The sequence below is a fragment of the Lontra canadensis genome, unplaced genomic scaffold, assembly GCF_010015895.1.
Source record: "Lontra canadensis isolate GAN:19392208 unplaced genomic scaffold, GSC_riverotter_1.0 scaffold33, whole genome shotgun sequence".
NCBI classification, from domain to species: domain Eukaryota; kingdom Metazoa; phylum Chordata; class Mammalia; order Carnivora; family Mustelidae; genus Lontra; species Lontra canadensis.
Window position 1 is genome coordinate 7,107,511 of NW_022631027.1, and position 22,413 is coordinate 7,129,923.

Below are 22,413 nucleotides of genomic sequence, written 5' to 3' on the forward strand. Positions count from 1 at the left end.
CTCCCACTCCCCCTGCTTGTGTTCCTTCTCTCACTATGTCTCTGTCTCTGTCAAATAAATAAATAAAATCTTAAAAAAAAAGTACTTATGTTAAATACAGATAAAAGCACTCAGCACAGTGCTAAGGAATAAGTATATAATAGACGTTAGTTATTTTTTTAAAATTTGCATTATCACCAATTAGCAATTGGTCTGTTAGCAATGACAAATGAACATAATGAAGAGTGTTACTGCTTTTTTAAATGTTAACCTTCAAATTCCAAATGTTGTAGATTATTGTCAGTAATTTTAGCTGAAAACCTGGGCAGCTATGAATGAACACATTTTAAGATAACTACTATAGAGTTAGCCTACCTCATTATAAGAATAGCTCTTATTTTTATATATATATATATATCTTATATATTATATATTTCATATTTTTTATATTTTTACATATCTTTTTTTTAAATAAATCTTGGAGTACCATGAAAAATAATAATGTTTCATATATATGCACTCTAAAACTCTCAAGCTTATTATGGAGACATTATCCTTGTTTTCAAAACCCTATTTACACTAGGGATATATTGTACTATAAATAGCAATTTAAATATGGGATCTAGGTTGGCATATTTCATGACATCTCACGCTATTTTAAAAAGATTCTATTCATTTATTTATTTGAGAGGGAGGGAGGGAGAGTAAAGGGGGTAAAGGGAAGAGCAGAAGGAGAGGGATAAGCAGATTCCAAGCTGAGTGTGGAGCCTGAGGAGGGGCTTGATCCCACAGCCCCAAGATCATGACCTAAACTGAAATCAAGTTAGACATTCAACCAACTGAGCCACCCAGGCGCCCTGACATCTTGCACTATTAAATTTAATTAAATTTTCTCTCTAGCCATATTATGTATGGTTTACTATTGGTTGAAGGCTGCCCAGACCTGATAAAGATAATAATGAGCACTAAAATCTATCTTAATTCATCATAATGTTAAAAGTGCTTTTACATACAGTCTCATTTGACTTTGAATCCTGCGAGTTATATAATATTTCCATTTCTAGTTGAAGAAATTGACACTCAGACAGTTACCTGTCTAAAGTAACAAAAAACTGGGACTGCAACCTAGGTCTCTTTACTACATATTTCATGCTTGTGCCATCACAGAACTCTGTGGTAATAAACTATTATTGGAATAAGAACTTCACATGTGCTCTCTGGATCCATGTATCATTAGCCTATAAGTCTATGCAGCATAAATGTTAAATAAAAAAGCAAGATTGTGATTATGACTTTTTTTTTTTTCAGAAATGAGATTTGGGTGAGCAACAACGTTGGTAACTCTGGGGGATTTTTTGCTAGCTAGGTTTTTCAGACTAATACACTTGGTAAGGCCAAGATAAATTTAGACAATATGAGTGTTTAAATGGAAAGTAAACTGACTTAACAAAAACATTTCATGAAGTGCCAACATCTGAGCCAAGAGTTTCACATTCCTATTTTGAAAACATTTAAAAATACAGTTTTATCAAGGAAATTTTGTTTTGCCTAAACTTAGTATCATCGAAAAACAAGCATCAGTACTTTACAAATTACAGAAACCACAAGTGTACTGGAAAAATCGCTAAATGAAAAAAGTGTAGTTAACTAAGATCTCCAGGTGCCACATCTAGCTCTTAAAAGGAAATAAAACGTTTTAAGGGAACATTTCAAGCAAACCAGTTGCTGTCCAATGTATCAAGAACAATGTATCTAAAGGGCCCAAAGTAAAATAAATAAATAAATAAATAAAGTGCCCAAAGTGACTTAAATGGGATCTTCTAACTTTTAGAAATTGCAACACCCCACTATTTACAACATAGCCTCTTCTTCCAAAGACAGTACGGAAAATTTTGTGAAGACCTTGACATATACTATAAGCCACCCTGGAGAGAAGCAAAGATAAGAGCTGCTTGATACTTTAACATACTTTTTCGGAAACAGCCTTTCCAGAAGCCAACGTGCACAACACCATGAAAAACGGTTGGGTTGGAACCTCTTAACGTGGCTCATTGCATGCCACTCATTTCCACTACGTTGGATCTTACTTCTAGTTTCTCCCTTAGTTATTAGCAGGTCACTTCTCTTAATGTTTCATTTCACATAACACAAGGAAATGGGTAAAGGACCATAAAGAGCTTTGATCCGAACAACGTCAATCAGATAGATATCCAAAGCCTTTCTTCCGGACGATGGGGTTAGGCACACAACGTTCTGCTTTCCCCCATCTCATTCCTGAACCCAGGCCTCTTTCTTTCAATCCCAATCCCTCTTTAAGGGATAGCAAACAGAGTTCCTCAGACAAAATCCAGTGCTCCCGTGTCCTCAAACAAGGCTGGGAGGCGGTTTTGAGGCCTCAGCTGGTAGCGATGGTAGAGGTGACCCACCCTCGCCCCATCCCATCTAGCGCCGCAGCAAGCGCGTGCTGAGCGAATCTCCGGTACCACGAGGCGCGCGCACGCCGGGCTGCGCTCCCAGTGTAAAGGTTGGGATTCTGAGGCGCGTGCCGAGACAACAGCAAGCGGAAGCGGCTGGCGGCGAAGACCGACCCATCTCGCCGGGGCTAGTGGGGGAAGGGCTGCAGCCACACCCGGAAGTCGGTCTGCAAGGGGGGGGGTGGATAAGGGGGGCTGAGGCTTCCGGTAGCGCAAAGGGTGTCGGGAGAGGCTTCCAGCAAACCTTCTTCCTTGGCCTCTGGAGGGACCACCGTTGCCGCGGCTTCGGCTTCCACGATCTGCGTTCGGGCAAACGGCCACGGCGGCCGCTACTGTCGCTCCCGTTGTGCCCGGCTCTGTCAGTATTCGTTCCCAGGAGGCCGTCTCGGTTCCAGCAGCGGCCGCGGCCGACATGTTGTGAGGCGGCGGCGCGGGTGTCTGAAGGATGGTTTGGCAGAGGCGGCGGCAGCGGCTGCTGGCGGCGGCGGCAGCGAGGGCTGCGGCTCTTTAGAGCCAAGCCCGCTGAGTGTCCGCCCGGTACCGCGGTGAGGCCAGTGCCCCTGGACCTTGCCTCTGCTCCGGCGCGGTTGGGGACCGGTTAGGCGACAGAGCCCGCTCCTCTGAGGGGACACGAAGGTGGTTCCCCAGTGCTCAGATTTCCGGACCACCTTTGCTTTCTCCTCTCCGACCTGGGCAGTGCTGTCCCCGCAGTCCCCAGCCCCCCGACCTCCTTCCCAGTTTCGCCTAAATCTCTCACACGGGTGTTTCCCACCCTCACGAACCGGCTCCTCCCCACCCCCCAACCCCCTTCATTTTCTGCACCCTCTTTTCGCGCTCCTGGGATCACACTTTTGAGGGCAGCCTTTGAAAAATCTTCGCGGAATAGTGGACCAGAGCTGGGGAGTTTTTAAAAGTCGGGGCGCGCGCGAGAGGGAGATACGATGGCTTCCTCCTCTGGCAACGATGATGATCTCACTATACCTAGAGCTGCTATCAATAAGATGATCAAAGAGACTCTCCCCAACGTCCGGGTGGCCAACGATGCCCGGGAGCTGGTGGTGAACTGCTGCACTGAATTCATTCACCTTATATCTTCTGAAGCCAATGAGATTTGCAACAAATCAGAAAAGAAGACCATTTCACCCGAGCACGTCATACAAGGTAAGTGGTAGGTGTAGGGTTTTGTTTAAATGAGAGTTGGGGACAGCCTGCTGGTTGCGTGACCCGTTCATGTCAAAGCCTTCATTCCTCTCCCCCAATAAGTACTGGCGGACGAAAAAGCCACGCGGGCATGGAAGCAGCCGGTCCCTTGAGAAACTCCTGTGTCGTATTATCGTGGTGGTGCTTTCCATCCAGCGAATACCAGTAAGGATGGCAAGCGTTTAGGTCAGCTCACTTCCTCCAAAGATAAAGTATTAGCTGCCGTCTCAGTTTACGGCCAGGTAAGCCGAAACAACAAGACTTTTGCCTGCCTGAAGTTGAACTGAGGCATGACAACTGAGAAGTCGTCTGCCTAAAGTGGAACCTCGATCATGGCATCTGGGAGAGGAACCCAGAGTTCTCCCTTGGAAAGTGAAAATTCAGACAGGAACTTCAAGCATGAGTGGAGGCAGCACCCTTTCCCCACTTGCCCTTTTTACCAGTGTAGAGGAAGAGAGAAATTTTCACACATGAGTAAAAGAATTTGGAACATGAATGTGTTCAACGTTGGAAAGTTTGGTGATGTTGAATAGAGATAGTTTATTTTCTGCCTTAAAAATGATTCAATGGTTCTGCCATTCATCAAGTTAATAAAACTCTCCAGTTCTATTCTGTAAGAAAAGGAAGAATTATAATTATCTTTATCGTTTCTTCTTCCTTCTTTCCTTCTTTTTTTCTCTCTTTGTTTTTCTTTTGTTTTGCTCTATGGAGATAAATTTTTAAAATTTGGATTGGAAGGTTGTAAGAGATTTTTTTTTCATGGAACATTTCCCTGTCCTTTCCTGCTGCCATTCCTATTTAGATGTATATGCTTAAGCTTTTATTGAACAGCATTTCTGAAAGTTTCAACTGTTTCTGATCTTGAAAGGAATTAGTCCAGTGGTAGGGATCTGGGGGACCACATTCTTATGGTTTGTTTCAGGCACAGGGAGACATATTTACTAGTTCTAATGTTTTGAAACCACTTACAAATACTCTTTATGAAAAAGTTGTATTCAATTTGAGGGGATAATTTGCCTTTTATAAAATTCTAACAATTTCTTGATTGCTTTTGAAGCCAAAAAATCATGATTAATTTTAATCATTTTAGGAGGCGGACGGTTGTCTACTATTTTATTTCTTATAATTTAACTTTTTAAAGGTGACTTAACTGTTATTCTGAAGTACGAACACATCTGCTCATATTTGCCATGTCCAGTATTTTACTGTCAATATTGACAAGAATTAAATGATTCATTTTTGGTCCTTAATGATGTGTGCAAGGTAGATTTAAATACACTCTGCTATTTCCATTTCAGTACATGAGGAAGGAAAAAAGTCTCTAGGAAAAGCCATATGTGATTTTAAAGCTAGTATTTTTTTCTCCCTGTTTGGTGTGCTGAATACTCTGGGAAGTACAATGAAAGTCAAGTTCTTTATTTTTTTGTCTACTGTTCTATTTTTACATTGTATGTACAGTTGTCATAAGTCTTTCATAAGATTATCCAACACAGATAGCTACAATTTCCCTTTACAACTCATAAAAAAGAAAAAGAATCTTTTATCAACACTGCCTTTTTAATGAAAATTCCGTAAGATTTCTAAAGGACCTGCCTAACATTTGTTTACAACACAGAAGTGGGGATCATTCCAAAAATCTGATAACACATTACACTCTGTCTTCTTGGGGAGTTTGTTCTTTTCTAGAGTATATTTAGATTTCTGATTGACATGATGGAATAAAAAATGCAGCAGCTGTAGCATGTAGTATGCTAAATAGCTCAACTTTGGAATATGCTAAATTCAGTTTAAGGTGTGAGTCAGAAAGTTCCAGTGAAAGCATTTTCCTTTGTGTACTGAGGATGATTGAATAATTTTTAAAAAGTCATTCATTGGGGAAAAAATAAATCATCCATTGACCTGTTATACTGTTATAAATTAAAGTTTTCTTGGTAACATTGCTGTTGCCCAATTCTCTCCAGTTAGGGGAATAAAATTTATACATGATAATCTTTTATTAATCTCACATTGCTTAATCATTTTAAAGAATTTTTGTCTTGAGTGGTTACATTTTTAAAAAGAAATCCTTAAGGTGTGTATTTTCTTAGGTATTTAAAATGTGTTTTTAGGGGTGCGTGGGTAGCTCAGTGGGTTAAAGCCTCTGTCTTCGGCTCAGGTCATGATCCCAGGGTCCTGGGATGGAGCCCTGCATCCCTGCATCCTGCTCTCTGCTCAGCAGGGAGCCTGCTTCCCCATCTCTTTCTCTCTGCCTGCCTCTCTACCTACTTGTGTTCTCTGTCAAATAAATAGATAAAATAAAATAAATAAAAATAAAAAATAAACTGTGTTTTTACAGAATAATGCTGGAAAGCTTGTGAAATCATGGTAACTATGACATTTTTTTATGATTTTCTGTAAGCATTGATTAATTTAGTTTGTTGGATAGATCCAAGTGAAATAATAATATATATTTAAAGTTGTATGATCTCACATGTTGACGTTCAGATTTTCTAGTAATAAATTTAATGAACTAGATTTTGCTTCAGGACATGTCACTTTTTCACTTGCTACTTTGCTTTACCTTGTCAGAGCAAATTAAGCATTTGAGGCAGTTCTGTAGAATGCAAGTTACTAAAGTAGAAATAATTTTATTGCCAGAAAATCTTTGAAAAACTTAAATTTTTAAAAAAATTTCTAAATGTTAAACAGCTTATTTTAAGAAAGTAGACTCGGTATTGACGATCACAGATACACAGAGGGGTTTTAAGCTACAAAAGGTGTTCCTTTGATTTCATTGCTGGTTTCTGTGAACACGTATTCTTTTTTTTTTTTTTTTTCTTGGTGTATTTATTTTAGAGAGAGAGTGCAGGGGAGGAGACAGGCCCCATTGTGGGGCTTGATATTGTGACCTGAGCCAAAATGGAGAGTCAGATGCTTAACCAACTGAGCCACCCAGGCACCCCTGTGAACACATATTTTTAAATGAATTTTAGCATAGTTTGTTGTATTATGGAAAGAACAGACATTGAGAGTTTAGAGTGGCAGGTTCTACACTGGAAAGTCTTTGGGCTTATGCAAATCTGTTGAAAGGTTCCCCATTTATGTATGAATAATACCTAATTGTTTCAGGTATTACTTGCAGTTCTTGAGAATCAGTTGAGGTTGAGAACCTTACATGATATGCTGTAATAAATAATAATTTTTTAAATATATAGTGGTACTGATTGAAACATAAAGCTGGAAGTCTGTTAGGTTTAACCTTACAGCATGATGCCATTTGTTAAGCCAAATGGTAAGTAAGGATATTTTAAGTGATACTATTTTTTTGCATTTTTAATCTCCTGCTAAATTCTACCCCCCCCCAACATTTATAACAATAGTAACTGAAAGTAGTGGAAGTTTGAAAAAGTCTCTGAAGATCTGCATTTTCAGCAATTGAGTTGATCCAAGCTATCTATGTTGAAGGATTTTTAAAAATTCCAATCCCTCTCACACCGGTACTTTTGAAAACACAATAAAAATGGATCACTAGGAAAACAAAATTTAAAAAAGACATAAGTAAAATTTCAATTTTTGTTGTTAGATTCAATAGACATAAAATTACTGTCAATTTACTATGAAGTTTCTTTTTTTTCCCAGCTTTATTGAGATATAATTGACATAACATTGTGTAAGGTTAAGGTATACAACATAATGATTTGATATATGTATAAATTGTGAAATGATGCCACACTAAGGTTGGCTAACACATTCATCATCCCACATGGTTACAGTTTTGCTGTGAATGTTCCAAAATGCTTACTTTGATTTTCATATTTAACCCTTCACAGATCATTATAAGCAATTCTAGCACGAGTGTGTGGACCACAGTTTGAGTGGATTTGCTCTAAAGCCTAAACCACAGTCTATTTTAGAAAGTGGGTGTGAAGTAGTTTTTAAATCAGAGAATCTGAGTGATTGCAGAGAAGTTGTAATAATAATGGGAATGAGAATGATACAGTATTACCTAAATAATCATGCATACTCATATTTTTTCCAAAGGGACACATTGTATATGGCATTGTACCATTTATCACATAAATTAGTTCTTTTCAAGTTAGGATTTTATTATTTTCCATAAAATTGATACATCTTTGTTTTTATTTTCCTTCTGCCACCCAACAATTACTTTTGAATACTAAGTACTTGGCACTGTATTAGGTACTGCTAAGGATAGAAAGATGGGGGGCACCTGGGTGGCACGGTGGGTTAAGCCACTGTCTTCGGCTCGGGTCATGATCTCAGGGTCCTGGGATCGAGCCCCGCATGGGGCTCTCTGCTTAGCAGGGAGGCTGCTTCCCCCTCTCTCTCTGCCTGCCGCTCTGCCTACTTGTAATCTCTTTCTCTGTCAAATAAATAAACAAAATCTTAAAAAAGAAAGAAAGAAAGCTGGATGATATTTGGTTCCTGCTCTACCATCAGTCTCGTTATTTTCCCAGAGTGATCCATAGAGGACGTAGTTAAGGGTCTTCAGAAACCTTTGCCAGGCTAATGAGCCAAGAAGTCACTTTGGCCTATATTATCCTCTTAATGTATTTGAGTGAACTACATCACCCCCCCTTCCTTTAACATGTAAACAAAAGAAAATAGAGAAATTTGAGAATGCTATTTTGTGTATTTAATTTTTTAATGAAAAACTTGCATTATACATGTGAAGTACAAAGTAAGTAACACAAATTCTTATAATAAAATTTTATAAGATTATATCACTTTTTTATAAAATAAGAAAAGACTGTTAGAATTATTGTTGCTGGGTGGAAGTTTTACTTTTTTTTTTTTTTAACGTGGTTATCTTGTTAACATCTGTCTTTCAAATTGAAAATGTGCCAAGTATTTTTTCCCCTAATATACCATACATTTTTCTGGGTGTAGTTTTATTTATTTATTTATTTGACAGATAGAGATCACAAGTAGACAGAGAGGCAGGCAGAGAGAGAGGAGGAAGCAGGCTCCCTGCTGAGCAGAGAACCCGATGCGGGGCTTGATCCCACAACCCTGAGATCATGACCTGAGCTGCAGGCAGAGGCTTAACCCACTGAGCCACCCAGGTGCCCCTGGGTGTAGTTTTAAAATACATGACAGAGGATAGCAGACAGACCTCTAAGGAGCAAGTGATGTATGTGTTTTAACCACCTTTTTTTTTTTTTTTTTTAATTTTTCTTTTCTGGGTTTTACTCTGAGATCCCTAGAGCCAGGGCCATAACAGTCCATTAAGTCTCTTTATACAAACTAGAAAAAGGCACTTTTTACTTAAAAACCTTTACTGCCATCTGCCAGAAAACTGCCATAATAAACATACAAATCCATGTTTACAGTAGGAATGGCCCTCCTTAGATATGGTACTATAGTGCACTGAATAACCTGCACCACTACAGATGATGGCCCTGCTTATAAGTCATTTCCCTTATCCTTTAAGATTCTCTTTTGTGTAAAATAGGAATAATTATTACTACGTGGTAACAAATGATGTAAAATATCTCCTTGTTTAGAAGATACTATAACCACTTATGGCCATCTGTTAGCCAAAATGTATTTAAAATTTGGATTAAAGTCAATGTAGTTTTTGAAATTAAAGTTATGGCTCTTCCTTTTGAGCCATTTTGTTGAGAGTATAGATTTGTATATGGAAGCTCTTTGAATAATATTAAATATTAACCTTGGATTCACTCGAAAATTTTTTGAAGGCAGTGCTCTCAACCTTAGATGTTTTTAAAGGTGAGTTCTTTGTTTTCTTTTTAATTTTTAACTCAAGCCGTCCATGGTTAAACATAGTTTGGATTGGATTTTTTTGATGTCTAGTATAGTAATTTATGATATTTTGAAGAGTTGTCTCCATTGTATTTATTAATTTTATAAATTTAATATTTTATATAATGAATATATTCATTCAACTTGAATTTAGTGTAATAATGCATATCTCTACATATAATTATGTCTTGTACACTTATCAGGGCACTCTTATTTTTTTAATTAATTTTTTTTGGTAGAGCACTCTTTTAAATGTAAGAAAAAAAAAAGATGAATAATATATAGTCCAAGTGGTTAAGCGAATCTTATGTGCTAGACACTGTTAAATGCCTTAGATTACTTGATCTCACAGTCCAAAAATAATAAAAATATAATAATATGAGCCATCTTTTGTTCTAGGCTCTTTGTTTATATTAATTCATTTATTCTTCACAGTAACCTGATCTGATGAGGCACAGAAGAAGGTACTTATCTAGGGTCACACAGCTGATAAGAGGCAGAGCTGGGATCAGTCTCTGGTAGCCTTAGGGCCTGCATGTATAACCACTGTATTGCATATGTTTTAGGAAGGTATTAAATAGATGCTACTCTCAAAGAAGGAAAACTGAAGCTTAGAGATATATATCCAAGGTTATATGAACATATTGACAACCAAATTTCTAATTCTAAGATATCTGTCTGATTTTACAGTGGGGAGATTAATTCTGTTTAGGAGGATCAGGCAAACTTGATTTGAGCCATGAATGCATTACTATCAGTATGAAAGTGGGAAACTGAGGTCTGCTGGGAAACACTGAGCTGTCAGATTTAGCATAAGTATGTAGGGACTTAATGGTAGAAATAAAGATGGGGCTACTTAGGAAATAAGCCTTTCTTCAGAATATGAGAGGAAACCGTAAGCCATTTTTGGTTTCTTTTGGTATTGTCTCCAGCCAATATTACTGAAAATATACTATTATGTTCATGCCTTTAAAAAAGAGAAAAGGGGTGCCTGGGTGGCTCAGTGGGTTAAGGCCTCTGCCTTCCGCTCAGGTCATGATCCCAGGGTCCTGGGATCAAGCCCCCCATCTGGCTCTCTGCTCAGTGGGGAGCCTGCTTCCCTTCCTCTCACACTCTCTCTGCCTGCCTCTCTGCCTACTTGTGATCTCTCTCTTTCAAATAAATAAATTAATGAATTTTAAAAAAGAGAATAAAAGAAAAACTTTGGCTTCTATCACTGACAATAATCCATCTGTCAATTCAGGTAAAAAATGCAAGTTGCCTAATCTTCACTTAATTTTTTGCTATACCCCAAGCTCCTTGAGGCCAAGAATTATGTGGTGGTTACTTTGATATACAGAACTCAGAGTAATGCATTACTGAAGTTTTTTTGGGGGGGAGGGCAAAGAGGGGCAATAAGTTAATATAATTAAAATTCAAATAATAGTACTATGCTTTTTGGCATCAGATTATTTCTAAAGAAGGTTGATGCAAACAGCTTAATATTTGAAGTAATTAAAGTTATTTATCACTTCAAAATGTCTTAAAAACCACAGCTTACACAGGAGGGAATGTGTATTCATAAAGGTGTATTTGATATCCTCCCTGAAAAGCAAATCCCTGATGTTAGAATTCAGGGCATCTTTACTGAGGTCACTCTGGTTCACAACATCATAATTGTTGAAAAACTATAAGAACGGATGAACTAATTTAAGTTGATGTGCTGTGTTTTTCACTACCTATATTTCATCATTGGGTCAGAAAACAAAAGTGCCGTTGGGGCACTTATCAACAGATAGAAAACTATAAAATATAACTTTAATTACTCTAAGCCAAAAGGAAATTTAATGCTTTGTTGTGATTACAGAAGGCATTTAGAAAGTGCATTATTGTAAAATTTTCTTTCTAAATGTGAAAAAATGAGAATTTTTTGTTAATGCTTCTGTCTTTATAGTTTTCCTTTATCCCGATTTTCTACCACATCACTTGAAATGTTTTTATAGTGCTTCCCGTTAAGTTTTATTTTCAAGGGAAACTTGTTGGCTGAATATAAATGCTGAATTTCACAAGTTATTTCTACCAGGATATTTTAAACTTGGCAGTTTGAGTGTTTTTGCTAAAAATAGTTTTCTGTTGATATATTGTACAAAAGAAGTTATCTATTCTTTCAATCCTATCCTACTAAAACTTAGAACATGTGTTATCAGCCTACTTTTTCTAAGCCAAATGGCACAAAATGTGTTATTAACAAATAAATTCCAATTATTTCCCTTTTTTTGTATTCTTTGACAAAGTGACTGAGTTACTGATGTTTGATTTACTGTGAGTGGTATAGGAAAAAGGTTTTCTTACTAAAAGCACATGTTCTTACATTGGACGTTTTTGCATAGGAAGTGTTTTGGTTTTTAAAAAATTAGAAAGAAAAGAAAAAGTAAAAGGCCTATGCTCTTAAATGTTCCTCAAATTTTATCTATTTTGCAATTTAATATTAAGAAAGTTGATAAAATAGATTTAGCCATTCAGCTAGTTGCTGTGCAACTATAAAATAGGTAAAATTATTAAGAGAAAGCTACCCACTCCCCCCACCAAAAAAAACCCACAAAAAGTTAATGTTACATTAACATTAACAAAAGTTAATGTTCTGTAGATGGGGAAAAGACTAAATTTCATCGCTCTTTCATGTTTTCCTATTTTCATTTCCCTAGCACTAGAAAGTTTGGGCTTTGGCTCCTACATCAGTGAAGTAAAGGAAGTCTTACAAGAATGCAAGACTGTAGCGTTAAAAAGAAGAAAGGCCAGTTCTCGTTTGGAAAACCTTGGCATTCCTGAAGAAGAATTATTAAGACAGCAACAAGAGTTATTTGCAAAAGTAAGTAATGCATTTTAAATTATTTTCACCTGAGTCCTACCCTGTTTGCTAACAGAAATCTTACTGGTTTCTGAAATCATTTCCTAAAATCAACATACATACCCAGAGGATTTTCTTTCTGTGGCTGATTGTTTGATCATAGTCTGATGTTTAGATCTAACTAACCGGTTTGACTCTGGTCAGTTATTTACTTCATATAAAAGTAAATATTTGTAGCAACCTGTTTTCTAAGGAGAATAACTTCAAATAACTACTGAGATTTTACTTTGATGGTTTTTTTTTTTTTTTTCCTTTTCAGACTACTAACCACTTAAAAGCATGAAAAGTATACTTAAACATTCATAAAATTTTAAAATGATGGACTGGTGAGAGAATACTATATCAAACTTTATGATGAGTAGCATATGAGGGAAATTTGATAAACATCTATTTTATAGTTAAAGTAAGTTTTTTAAGTTTAAATTCAGTTAATCAACATATAGTTTCAGATGTAGAATCCATCATTAGTTTCAGACGTAGAATTCAGTAATTTCATCAGTTGCATGTAACACCCAGGGTTCATCACATCACGTGCCCTCCTTAATGCCCGTCATCCTAGTTAATTTAAGTTTTTAACACACCTTTAAAACAAACAGTCTGGGCATGCCTAGGTGGCTCAGTTGGTTTAGTGTCTGCCTTTGGCTCAGATCATGATCCCAGGGTCCTGGGATCGAGTCCCACCCTGGGCACCTTACTCAGTGAGGAGCCTGCTTCTCCCTCTGCCTGCGACTCTCCCTGCTTTGTGCTCTCTCTCTCTCTGACAAATAAATAAATAAAATCTTTAAAAAAAATAATAAAACATCCTAATCCTAAAAAATTGAAGGACTAGTAGAACAGAGAAAGGGAGAAAATTTTTTTTTTTATTATTAAAGTTCTAATTACCAGTTTGTAAAGGATTAGCACCGGGTACTAATATTCCTCTATTTTATTTTTTAATATTCCTCTATTTAAAAATTAAAAAAGGAAAAAAAATTTAAAATAAAAATAAAAAAGTAAGGGAGAGGATGAAGATTTTTTTTCCCCACTAAGTTTTGGCCTCTCATTTGAAATTGTAAGGCAATTTTGGGTTGAATAGAAAAGGTAAGATTTCCTACCGTTAGAACCATGTAATTACCATTAGAACTGAGAAAGTATCATTTTAGGTAATCTCTTCCAGGTTGGCACCATACCTGATCTCTTTGTAGTAATAACAATCAGTTGGGCTTGAATCAAATAGCACTTGAATTTTAAGTGTTGTCAGGTACTAGGCACTAGAAATGATTTAAATTCATAAGAAAAATAAAAGTTTACCAACATTTATTGAGTTCTAACCATGTGTTAATCATGTTGCTAATTAATTTACCTGTGTTTTTTTAATCCTCAAAACAACCTACAAGGTAAGTACTAAAGAGTACTAAAAGCTTTTGACGCAGGCATGAACACAAGCAATTTATAATCCATATGAATATGAGGTTACAAAGACAGATGATGATTAAAAAAATTAATGGCTATTTTTTATTGATTCTCTGCTATTGCAGATCACCTAGAGAGTTCCAAATTAGATTTTTTTTTTTTTTTAAGAGAGGGAGAGAGCGTCGGGGAGGGACAGAAGGGGAGGGAGGGAGAGAATCTTAAATAGGTTCCATGACAGCGCGAAGCCTGACTCAGATCTCCTTTTCACAACTCTTGAGATCATGACCTGAGCCAAAATCAAGATGCTTAACCAACTAAGCCACCCACATGCCCCCCGAAATTAGGTATTTGATGAAAGGAAAAAGATTCTCTGTTAGATAATTTACATACTTTGCAGACTTTTTATAAATATGAATAAAATAAATGTAAATTTTATTATACCCATTTACACATTAAGAAACAGATTCAGAGATGGAGAAACTTGCATGAGGTTGTACATTCATTTGTTCTACATATAATTACTGAAGTCCTCACTACTTACCAGACCTTGTGCTAAATGCTAGGCTTATAATAGTATAAAAAAGGGACATGGTTTTTGCTATTCTGAAATGTAGTTTACTGGAAAGGATTGAGTTAAATAAAACAAGTAAGTTCATATAGTTAGGAAGTGTTGGAGTCTAAATTCAAAACTCATGTCTTCTGACTCCAAAAACTTGCTCACTCTTCATTACCATGCTAATGTTCTAGCCACTATTTTGTCTGCTTAACTTTATTTTGGAACTTTTAAGTGAAATATGCCTTATCCTTTGCAGGGCAAAAAGAATAAAAGAAATCTGCCAAATCTGTCTTTACTTTTCTATCCTTGTCATCTGTTTTTTCCTCTTCCTTATTTCCCTTCTTTCTTGCCCTCCTCTGTGGAGTCATGATCCCTTAGTATTTCTTTGCTCTTGTGAGAAGATCATCAGAGAGAGAAAATTATAGCACCTATCTAATACTTCTTCCCCAAAGCACAAAGCAATTCAGTCCAAAATATGAAAGGAACTGTTAAGTAAATATAGTATCTTTTTCATCAGTTTCATTTCATTTCATCTTTTAGACTTCATTTTAAATACTAAAACAATAGCAACCTCATTTGAAGCTGTCTTCTACCTGCTGGCAACAAGTATTTAGAAAGGGGGAACCATTAGTATACTGAAATTAAAGTTAACTGTAAATTATAAATGAATCATTTTAGTATTTGGGAGTGAGATTCTTTAAACATAGTGAAACTCTCCAAAGGAAGAAGTGAATTAGGAAGTAGACACCTACTCTCTTTCTCACTCCTGTTTTAGAAAAAAAAAATACTTGGGGTACATTGAATAAGAGGCAAGAGGGAAAAAAAATTAGACAAAGTACCACTGAAAATTTTAATTTATGAAAATGAATATAAATAAAATTTATCAGTCAACAAAGATTTTAAAGGCACAGAAATGTTTTAATGTCCAGACAGCAAAGTACGGTTGCTAATATGGGGCCTTGGTACTTAAAAGTCAGTTAAATTTTAATTGTAACCAGTACATGTCTTTGCAGATCACTGAATAAACTACGAGATCAGCGCCTTTTGCAATTAAACCTGTGTAGAGACCTGAAATTATTTGAGTTTTTTCCTGTGCTACAAAATTATACCTATTTATAGTTGATTAAGGCACAGAGTAGGTATTCCTAAGTTTATTAAATTCAAATATTTGGTTTGCCCTATAATTTTCTTATGAACTCTTTTTTTTTTAAGGTTTTATTTATTTGTTGATTTATTTGAGAGAGAGTGTGCATGAGTGAGAAAGAATGCAAGTGGGGAAAGGGGGGCAGAGGGAGGGGAGAAGCAAACTTCCTGCTGAGCAGGGAGCCTGATCTGGAACTCCATCCCAGGACCCTGGGATCATGACCTGAGCCAAAGGCAGATGCTTAACTGGCCAAGCCACCAAGGTGCCCCATTATGAACTCTTAAAATGTTTTTTATGAAGCACTCTTAGTCTGTTTTACACTCCAGGTACTCCTGCTATAAAAATAAATATGCCTGGGTGTTAGAATAACTATTTTCCATACTTTTTAAATAAAAATTGATGAAAGTGGTGATGAGAATATCTGATTTTCTAAACAAAAAAAGTTGTTGTCTTGTAGGACAGGTATATAGGTACACTAACAACTATAATAAGGCTGACTGTTTCATGAAGAAGGTGTAAAAAGATCCCAAGTACAGAGACATCACATTAGATTTTGGCGGTGTAAGAGTGTGCCAGTTATTTTGTATGTGAATGCTAATACAAATTTAAACCCAAGACGATTTCATCACATGTCTCCTTATGAATGTTGACAATGGAAGGAATACCTTGTCTGTAGTATAGTATCAGTTCTGGACTAAAAAGCTGGGGAAGAAAATTTTCTTTTTTGCATAACTCAGAAAAACAGCTAGTGTGCAGTTTTCTTGTTGACCTCAGCACATGAACTGAGCTGATAGTGTTAATTCACATTCAAGAAATTATCTGAATCTTGATTTATGTAGATTCGTAATCCACATGCAATATTAACTAAATTAGATAGTTTTTGGAACTCCAGGGTGGCTCAGTCTGTTAAGCGTCTTTGTGTCAGGTTGTCCTGGGATCAAATCCCACATCGGGCTCCCTGCTCAGCAGAAAGCCTGCTTCTCCCACTGCCTGTCACTCCTTCTGCTTATAGTCTCTCTCTCTGAAAAATAAGTAAATCTTAAAAAAAAAAAAATTTGGATAGTTTTTATATTTTCACATGTATACCATAGGCTCTCCCCACCCTCTTCAATATCCATTAGTTATTGAACTTTGTAAACTGGCATTGAAACATTACAATGTTTTGTTGTAGCATTTGATGGAGAATCTTTTATATACACTTGTAGTAGGTGAGAAATAAACCAAATTGCAAATCCTTTTTTTAATCCTTGAATCTCAAATTATAATACTAAGGTTTTGGGGTGCCTGGGTGGCTCAGTCAAATAAGCATTTGCCTTCAGCTCTGGTCATGATCCCAGGGTTCCTGGGATTGAGTCTTGCATCAGGCTCCCTGCTTAGTGGAGAGTCTGCTTCTCCCTCTGCCCCTCTCCCCTGCCCATGCTCTCTCAAGCTCTCTCTCTCTCTCAAATAAATAAATAAAATCTTTAAAAAAAAACCCTAAGGTTTTGGTCCAAATTAAGTAGAGTAAGTTATATTTATCGCATTCTGTTACCCAATATGAGTGTATTTTTATAAACATAATTATGTTTAAAAAGTTTTAAAAAGAAAAAACATCATGCGCCAGTTGCTAAACAGTTTTCTTGGGCTGAAACCTACCTTTCTATGATTTGATTTGTGACCAGGCCTAGTACTTTGCAAACTAAATTTCTGCTTTTCTTGCAGACTTTGTTACAGACTCTGCTGCCAGTAGGGTGTTCTGGAGGGAGATTGCCAGGCTGAAGGAGAAGGCAGCACTTGAACTCCTTTCTTTTACTTCCTGTTGGTTTCAAGCTGAATAACCTACTAGTGCTTCTTCATTCTGGCTGCATCACTTTTTTGTTTTTTTTTCCCCCCCTGTAGCAGGAACTGGATCCAGTTCTTTAATTGTTACAGACTCAGCCTAAACATTCATTCTCTTCTTCAGGGATGTGGGTCTCAAACCTTGAGGCATTCTGCGAAGCTCAGAAATGCTTTTAGCAGCCAATCTATGCCCCTTCTTCAAAGGTCTAAGTTTCAGTTCCAATAATTGTTCCTTTAAGCTTCTGAGTTTTAAAAATTCCAGCCTCTTCCTTTGTTGCCCCAGTTTTAGGGATGGTGGCTGGTTTTGGTAGTTACCAGTCACATGATGTCTTAGTGTTCTTTTCTTGCCTTTTCAATGACGTAGTTACCAGCTTTATACTTAGTTAACAATCCTTTATATTTCCTTCTCTCTATTCCCCTAACTAGTGTGACTTCCATCTTGATTAGATTCTGAATGATACTGTTAGGAATCAGGAAAAAACTTAATGGATAAAATAGTATTTCATTTTGAGTTGAAGGAAGAGTGAAATTTTGGTAGGTGAAAATTATGAAATTTCAAATAGAATGAATATCAGCATGAGTTAAGGTAGTGAAAATGGGAGGATATGGTGTATCTGGGAAATATTTTATGTTCTAAGTTTTCTTGGAGTACCAAGTATATATTACAAAAGTTGATTTTGAAGATAGGTTGGGGCAGGCAGCAATTTTGAGGACCTTGAACTCTAGGCTGAGAAATTGGACTTAATTGGTATAACAAATGATTTTTTTTTAAAGTATAATAATGGCCTGATTAGAATTCTCCTTTAGAGGGCGCCTGGGTGGCTCAGTGGGTTAAGCCGCTGCCTTCGGCTCAGGTCATGATCCCAGGGTCCTGGGATCGAGTCCCGCATCGGGCTCTCTGCTCAGCAGGAAGCCTGTTTCCCTCTCTCTCTCTCTGCCTGCCTCTCTGTCTACTTGTGATCTCTGTCTGTCAAATAAATAAATAAAATCTTTAAAAAAAAAAAAAAGAATTCTCCTTTAGAAATGTTTAGATTATAAATTCATGACAGTTATTAAGAAAAGTTAGGAATGTACATGGTAAAATCTTAGAGTTATCCTGAGTATTAGCATTTCCCCACCAAATATTCATTCAGAAAATAGTGGAGACCTAAGTGTTGGTAATGCAACAAAGAATATGAAAATAGTGTCTCTTCTCAAGTCTAGTGTAGAAAAAAGATAATATGCTCAGATAATTAAAGAATAGAGTAGATAGGTATAGGAATGCATAGAGAATTATAGCATATGAAATAGAATATACAATATTACCTAGAAGGATCAAGAAAGCCCAATTTCTATTTGAAATGATAACTAGGAATTGGCCATGCATAAAGGAGGGTGGAAGATATGAGCCAGGCTTAAGGAACAATTTTGAGAAAGGGCAGAGAAGGAGAAACAGCATTGTTTTGGTAGAAGCCAATGGGAAATTATATGATCCTTTCAAGAACACATTCATTTTTTTCCTCTTGTGGGATTTTTCTGTGAGTGGATGAAATTAAGTTGGGAAAGAGCTTTAGCTGCTGGCAACAGTGCGTGTAATGCATATGTTTGTATCTTAGTTTCTAAGATTATTAAGAATAGGGGCACCTGGGTGGCTCAGTCAGTTAAGTGTCTGCCTTTGGCTCAGCTCATGATCCCAAGGTCCTGGGATCGAGCCCCACATCGGGTTCCCTGCTCAGCAGGAAGCCTGCTGATCCCTCTCCCACTCCCCCTGCTTGTGTTCCCTCTCTCACTGTGTGTCTCTCTCTCAAATAAATAAATAAAATCTTAAAAAATAAAATAAAATTACTTAGTAATAAAATTACTAAGAATAAAGCTTTAGAATATAAAGCTTTTTTTAGAATATAAAGCTTTATTTATTTATTTTTTATCTCTCTATTTATTCAAAGTAGGCTCCATGCCCAGTGTGGGGCTTGAACTCCTGATCCTGAGATAAAGAGTTGCATGCTGTACTGATTGAGCCAGCCAGGTGCCCTGGTTTCTAAACATTCTGTGATGGTTGTTGGGGGTATATATATCAAATGAATGGATTTTAACTTTCTCACTTAAATTCAGTCCTGGATAATTGCCTTTTCTCTAGTGTGTGTATGGGAAGGGTGTATGTGTGTGTGTATTTATGGGGATGGGGACAGAAGATAAATATATATGTTGGGTAGGGAACTGTGAGAGAAACTCAAACATCGGAGTGCCTGAGTGGCTCAGTTGGTTAAGTATCCAGCTCTTGATTTTGGCTCAGGTCATGATCTCAGGGTCATTAGAGACCCTGGTCAGCTCTGTGCTCAGGACAGAGTCTACTTATCCCTCTCCCTCTGCTCTTCCCCCGGCTTGAGTGCCTCAAATAAATAAATACTTTAAAAAAAAAAACAAAAAACCCTTAAACATCAAGGCAGCTATTGCATTCATATATAGTACTCCTCCTTAAGAGTTAGAGGTACTATACTAGACACTTTTAAGCCACAGAAATAATTTTTAGATTGAAAAGTGTTTACATGTTACCTGTAAGTTGAGAGGACAGAAGAATCAAGTGAAACAAAAGGAATGAGAAGCAGAGAAAGGAACCAAAGAGAGGACATTGTGATTTTTCTACCAGCATTTTCCACTTCAGTTGAGCCAAAGGTCATAAAATTATGTGGCATAAAGGGGACTGTCTATAAAAGAACCAAGTATTGCAAAATGTCCTTGTTTGACAGAGAGGCGGTCATCTATATTTTCTTATGTAGTTCATGTTTTCCAGATGTATAACAATTATAGAGTGTTTGGAAAATAATCCAAATTTGATGATTAAGTCTGTAATTGGCTTACTTTGTATTTAACCACAGTGTATTTGTTGTGAGTTTTAAAATATATATATATATTTTTTTTATGTTTTTGGTGTTTAGGCTAGACAGCAACAAGCAGAATTGGCCCAGCAGGAATGGCTTCAGATGCAGCAAGCTGCTCAACAAGCACAGCTTGCTGCCACAGCCAGTGCGTCTAACCAGGCAGGATCTTCTCAGGATGAAGAAGATGATGATGATATCTGAAATTTACCAGCTGAGTTTCTATTTCCTCTATAAATGTTTCTCCCTGCACAAGAAAACAGTGAAAGAAATGCTTATCTGTAATTTTGTATGCATTTTGGTGGACTTGCCATTGGTATTCTAGGGATGTCTATTGTTAAGTTTCATCTATTGTGTGCTATTCATGTAAAAACTGTCTCTTTGAACTATTGAAAATTTAAGGTTCAGTATAATATCAATTTTGAATTTTTAATGGTGTTTATGAAATTTTAGATAGCAGTGAGTCCTTTATTTGATCAATAAACAGTGTTACAGAAAACGTCAGGTTTATAAAATACAGTGAATTTATACATACAGAAACTCTAAATCTGCATTTGCATTTCCTCTGCCCTTTTAACTAAACTAAAAATTGGGAATTTTAAATTATTGGGGGGAGGGTGTTGTGTGATGCAGTAGATGTTAGATCAGGTTGGTGAAAAAGCAAAGAGTTCAGTTTTGTAGTATCTGAATTTTTTGTCTTTTAAAATGAGTATATATATATATATATATATATATAGGCAGTAAATATATATGCTCAGATAAATATACTTGTTTAAAAAAATCTCAAAACATTCAAAAACTAGGAAGGAGTATGTTCAATAATTGTATAAATTCAGTGGGTTATGTTTTTGATTTTGTTTTTGTTTTATGTAGAGGTAAAAACTACAGTTTTATTATGGCATAATTCATCTTGAGCTACGCTATTTACATTTCAGAGACTGCCCAATTTTGAGGATTGTCATGATTCTTACTATTTCACTATTTCACTCCAGTAATTGTTAATAGTATTACTTGCTTAGTCCATCCATGTTTATTGGACCTTGTGAAACAATTGCTTAATGGAGATTCATGAATATTCCAGCCTTTGCTGGAGGAAGAAATGAAAGTTAATAAGCATGCTTACTGTAAAAGAGGGATTTTTTTTTTGTAATTTAACTTGTAGTTATAGTTTACTTATTGTTTGTTTTAGCATTACTTTTACATTTTCTTGACTAGATGGCCTAGAGTGTCCAATGCTTCCTTTTGAAATGGCATCATTGTCTCCATCATAATTGAGTGATAGCTTTAAAAATGATTGGCTTTATTTTGTTTAAGAAAGCATGTCATAACTGATCAGCCCTATATGAAACATAAGTAATTTCAACCTACTCATTAAAAGGGAGAAGCTTTATTTTGGTTCCAATAAATAAAGTATGGTAGTGATTTTTATAGGAATCCAGTGAGTTGAAGAAATGGCATATTGTTTGTATTTTGGAAACAGAATGGAAAGGCCACTTAAGATAGTATAAAGTAATCTAAATTCCTATGTCATTTACCAGATCATTTAAATTTTATATATTCACCAGGCCCAAGGATAAATTGTGGCTGCTGGGATTCCAATTTTAATTGAAGAGCTAAATAAGTAAAGTTTATAAGTGTTAGATTTCTTAATGACCTTATTTTGCAGTTTTGGAAAAAATGAAATATTAGCATACATTTATTAAATACACTTCCTCCATGCCATGAAAAGGTTGATCTTGCTGGATGTTTAAGTTGAAGTTGCTACTGTATTCATGAAGTGCTTTGGACAAGATAGAAGGGTTTTTTTTTTTTAAAGTTTAAGTACCAAAGGTAGTCTAGTCTAAGAAATAATAAGTTAATAAGTGTTGGCTTTTCTAATTTGTACTGTAACATCCTTATACTTTCTATTTTAAGATTATCCTTTTCTTAAGTAAACAACTTAGATATTTTTCCACACTTTTTTTCCCCTGATGCAGAGTTCAGGTTAATTAATATTTTACTGCATCTGATAATGTATTATATGTTTGAAGCCTAGTGACTTTTCATTTTTGACATTCTTGTGATTTCATATGCTGTATTCTTCAAGCAATAAAATTCTGATGTGTTTTATAAATTGTTTTTACATTTAATAGTCTACACAGATTAGCAGCAGATTTCTGTTATTAACATTTTTACTAGTTTCAAGAATCTTAGGCCCAGAAAATATTTTGATCATTTGATGTATAGTAACTAACTTTCTCCTTTGTTTCTTGTTATTTCAGAAAATGTGGTTTTACTTGTACTTTTGTAATTTACAGTCCTAGGATCTAGGCATAACAAAGCTAATTAAGCAGTGTTTTACA

The 22,413-nt window shown here is 36.2% G+C and overlaps 1 protein-coding gene across 1 annotated transcript; it reads left to right on the plus strand.

Moving 5' to 3' along the window:
* The first annotated feature begins 2,659 nt into the window (after positions 1-2,659).
* On the plus strand, positions 2,660-22,184 carry DR1 (down-regulator of transcription 1). The gene is made up of 3 exons (XM_032867157.1): positions 2,660-3,614; positions 12,104-12,267; positions 20,132-22,184. The coding sequence occupies exons 1-3, from the start codon at positions 3,395-3,397 to the stop codon at positions 20,273-20,275; spliced, it is 528 nt and encodes a 175-aa protein (XP_032723048.1). The 5' UTR covers positions 2,660-3,394; the 3' UTR covers positions 20,276-22,184.
* Positions 22,185-22,413: the final 229 nt, after the last annotated feature.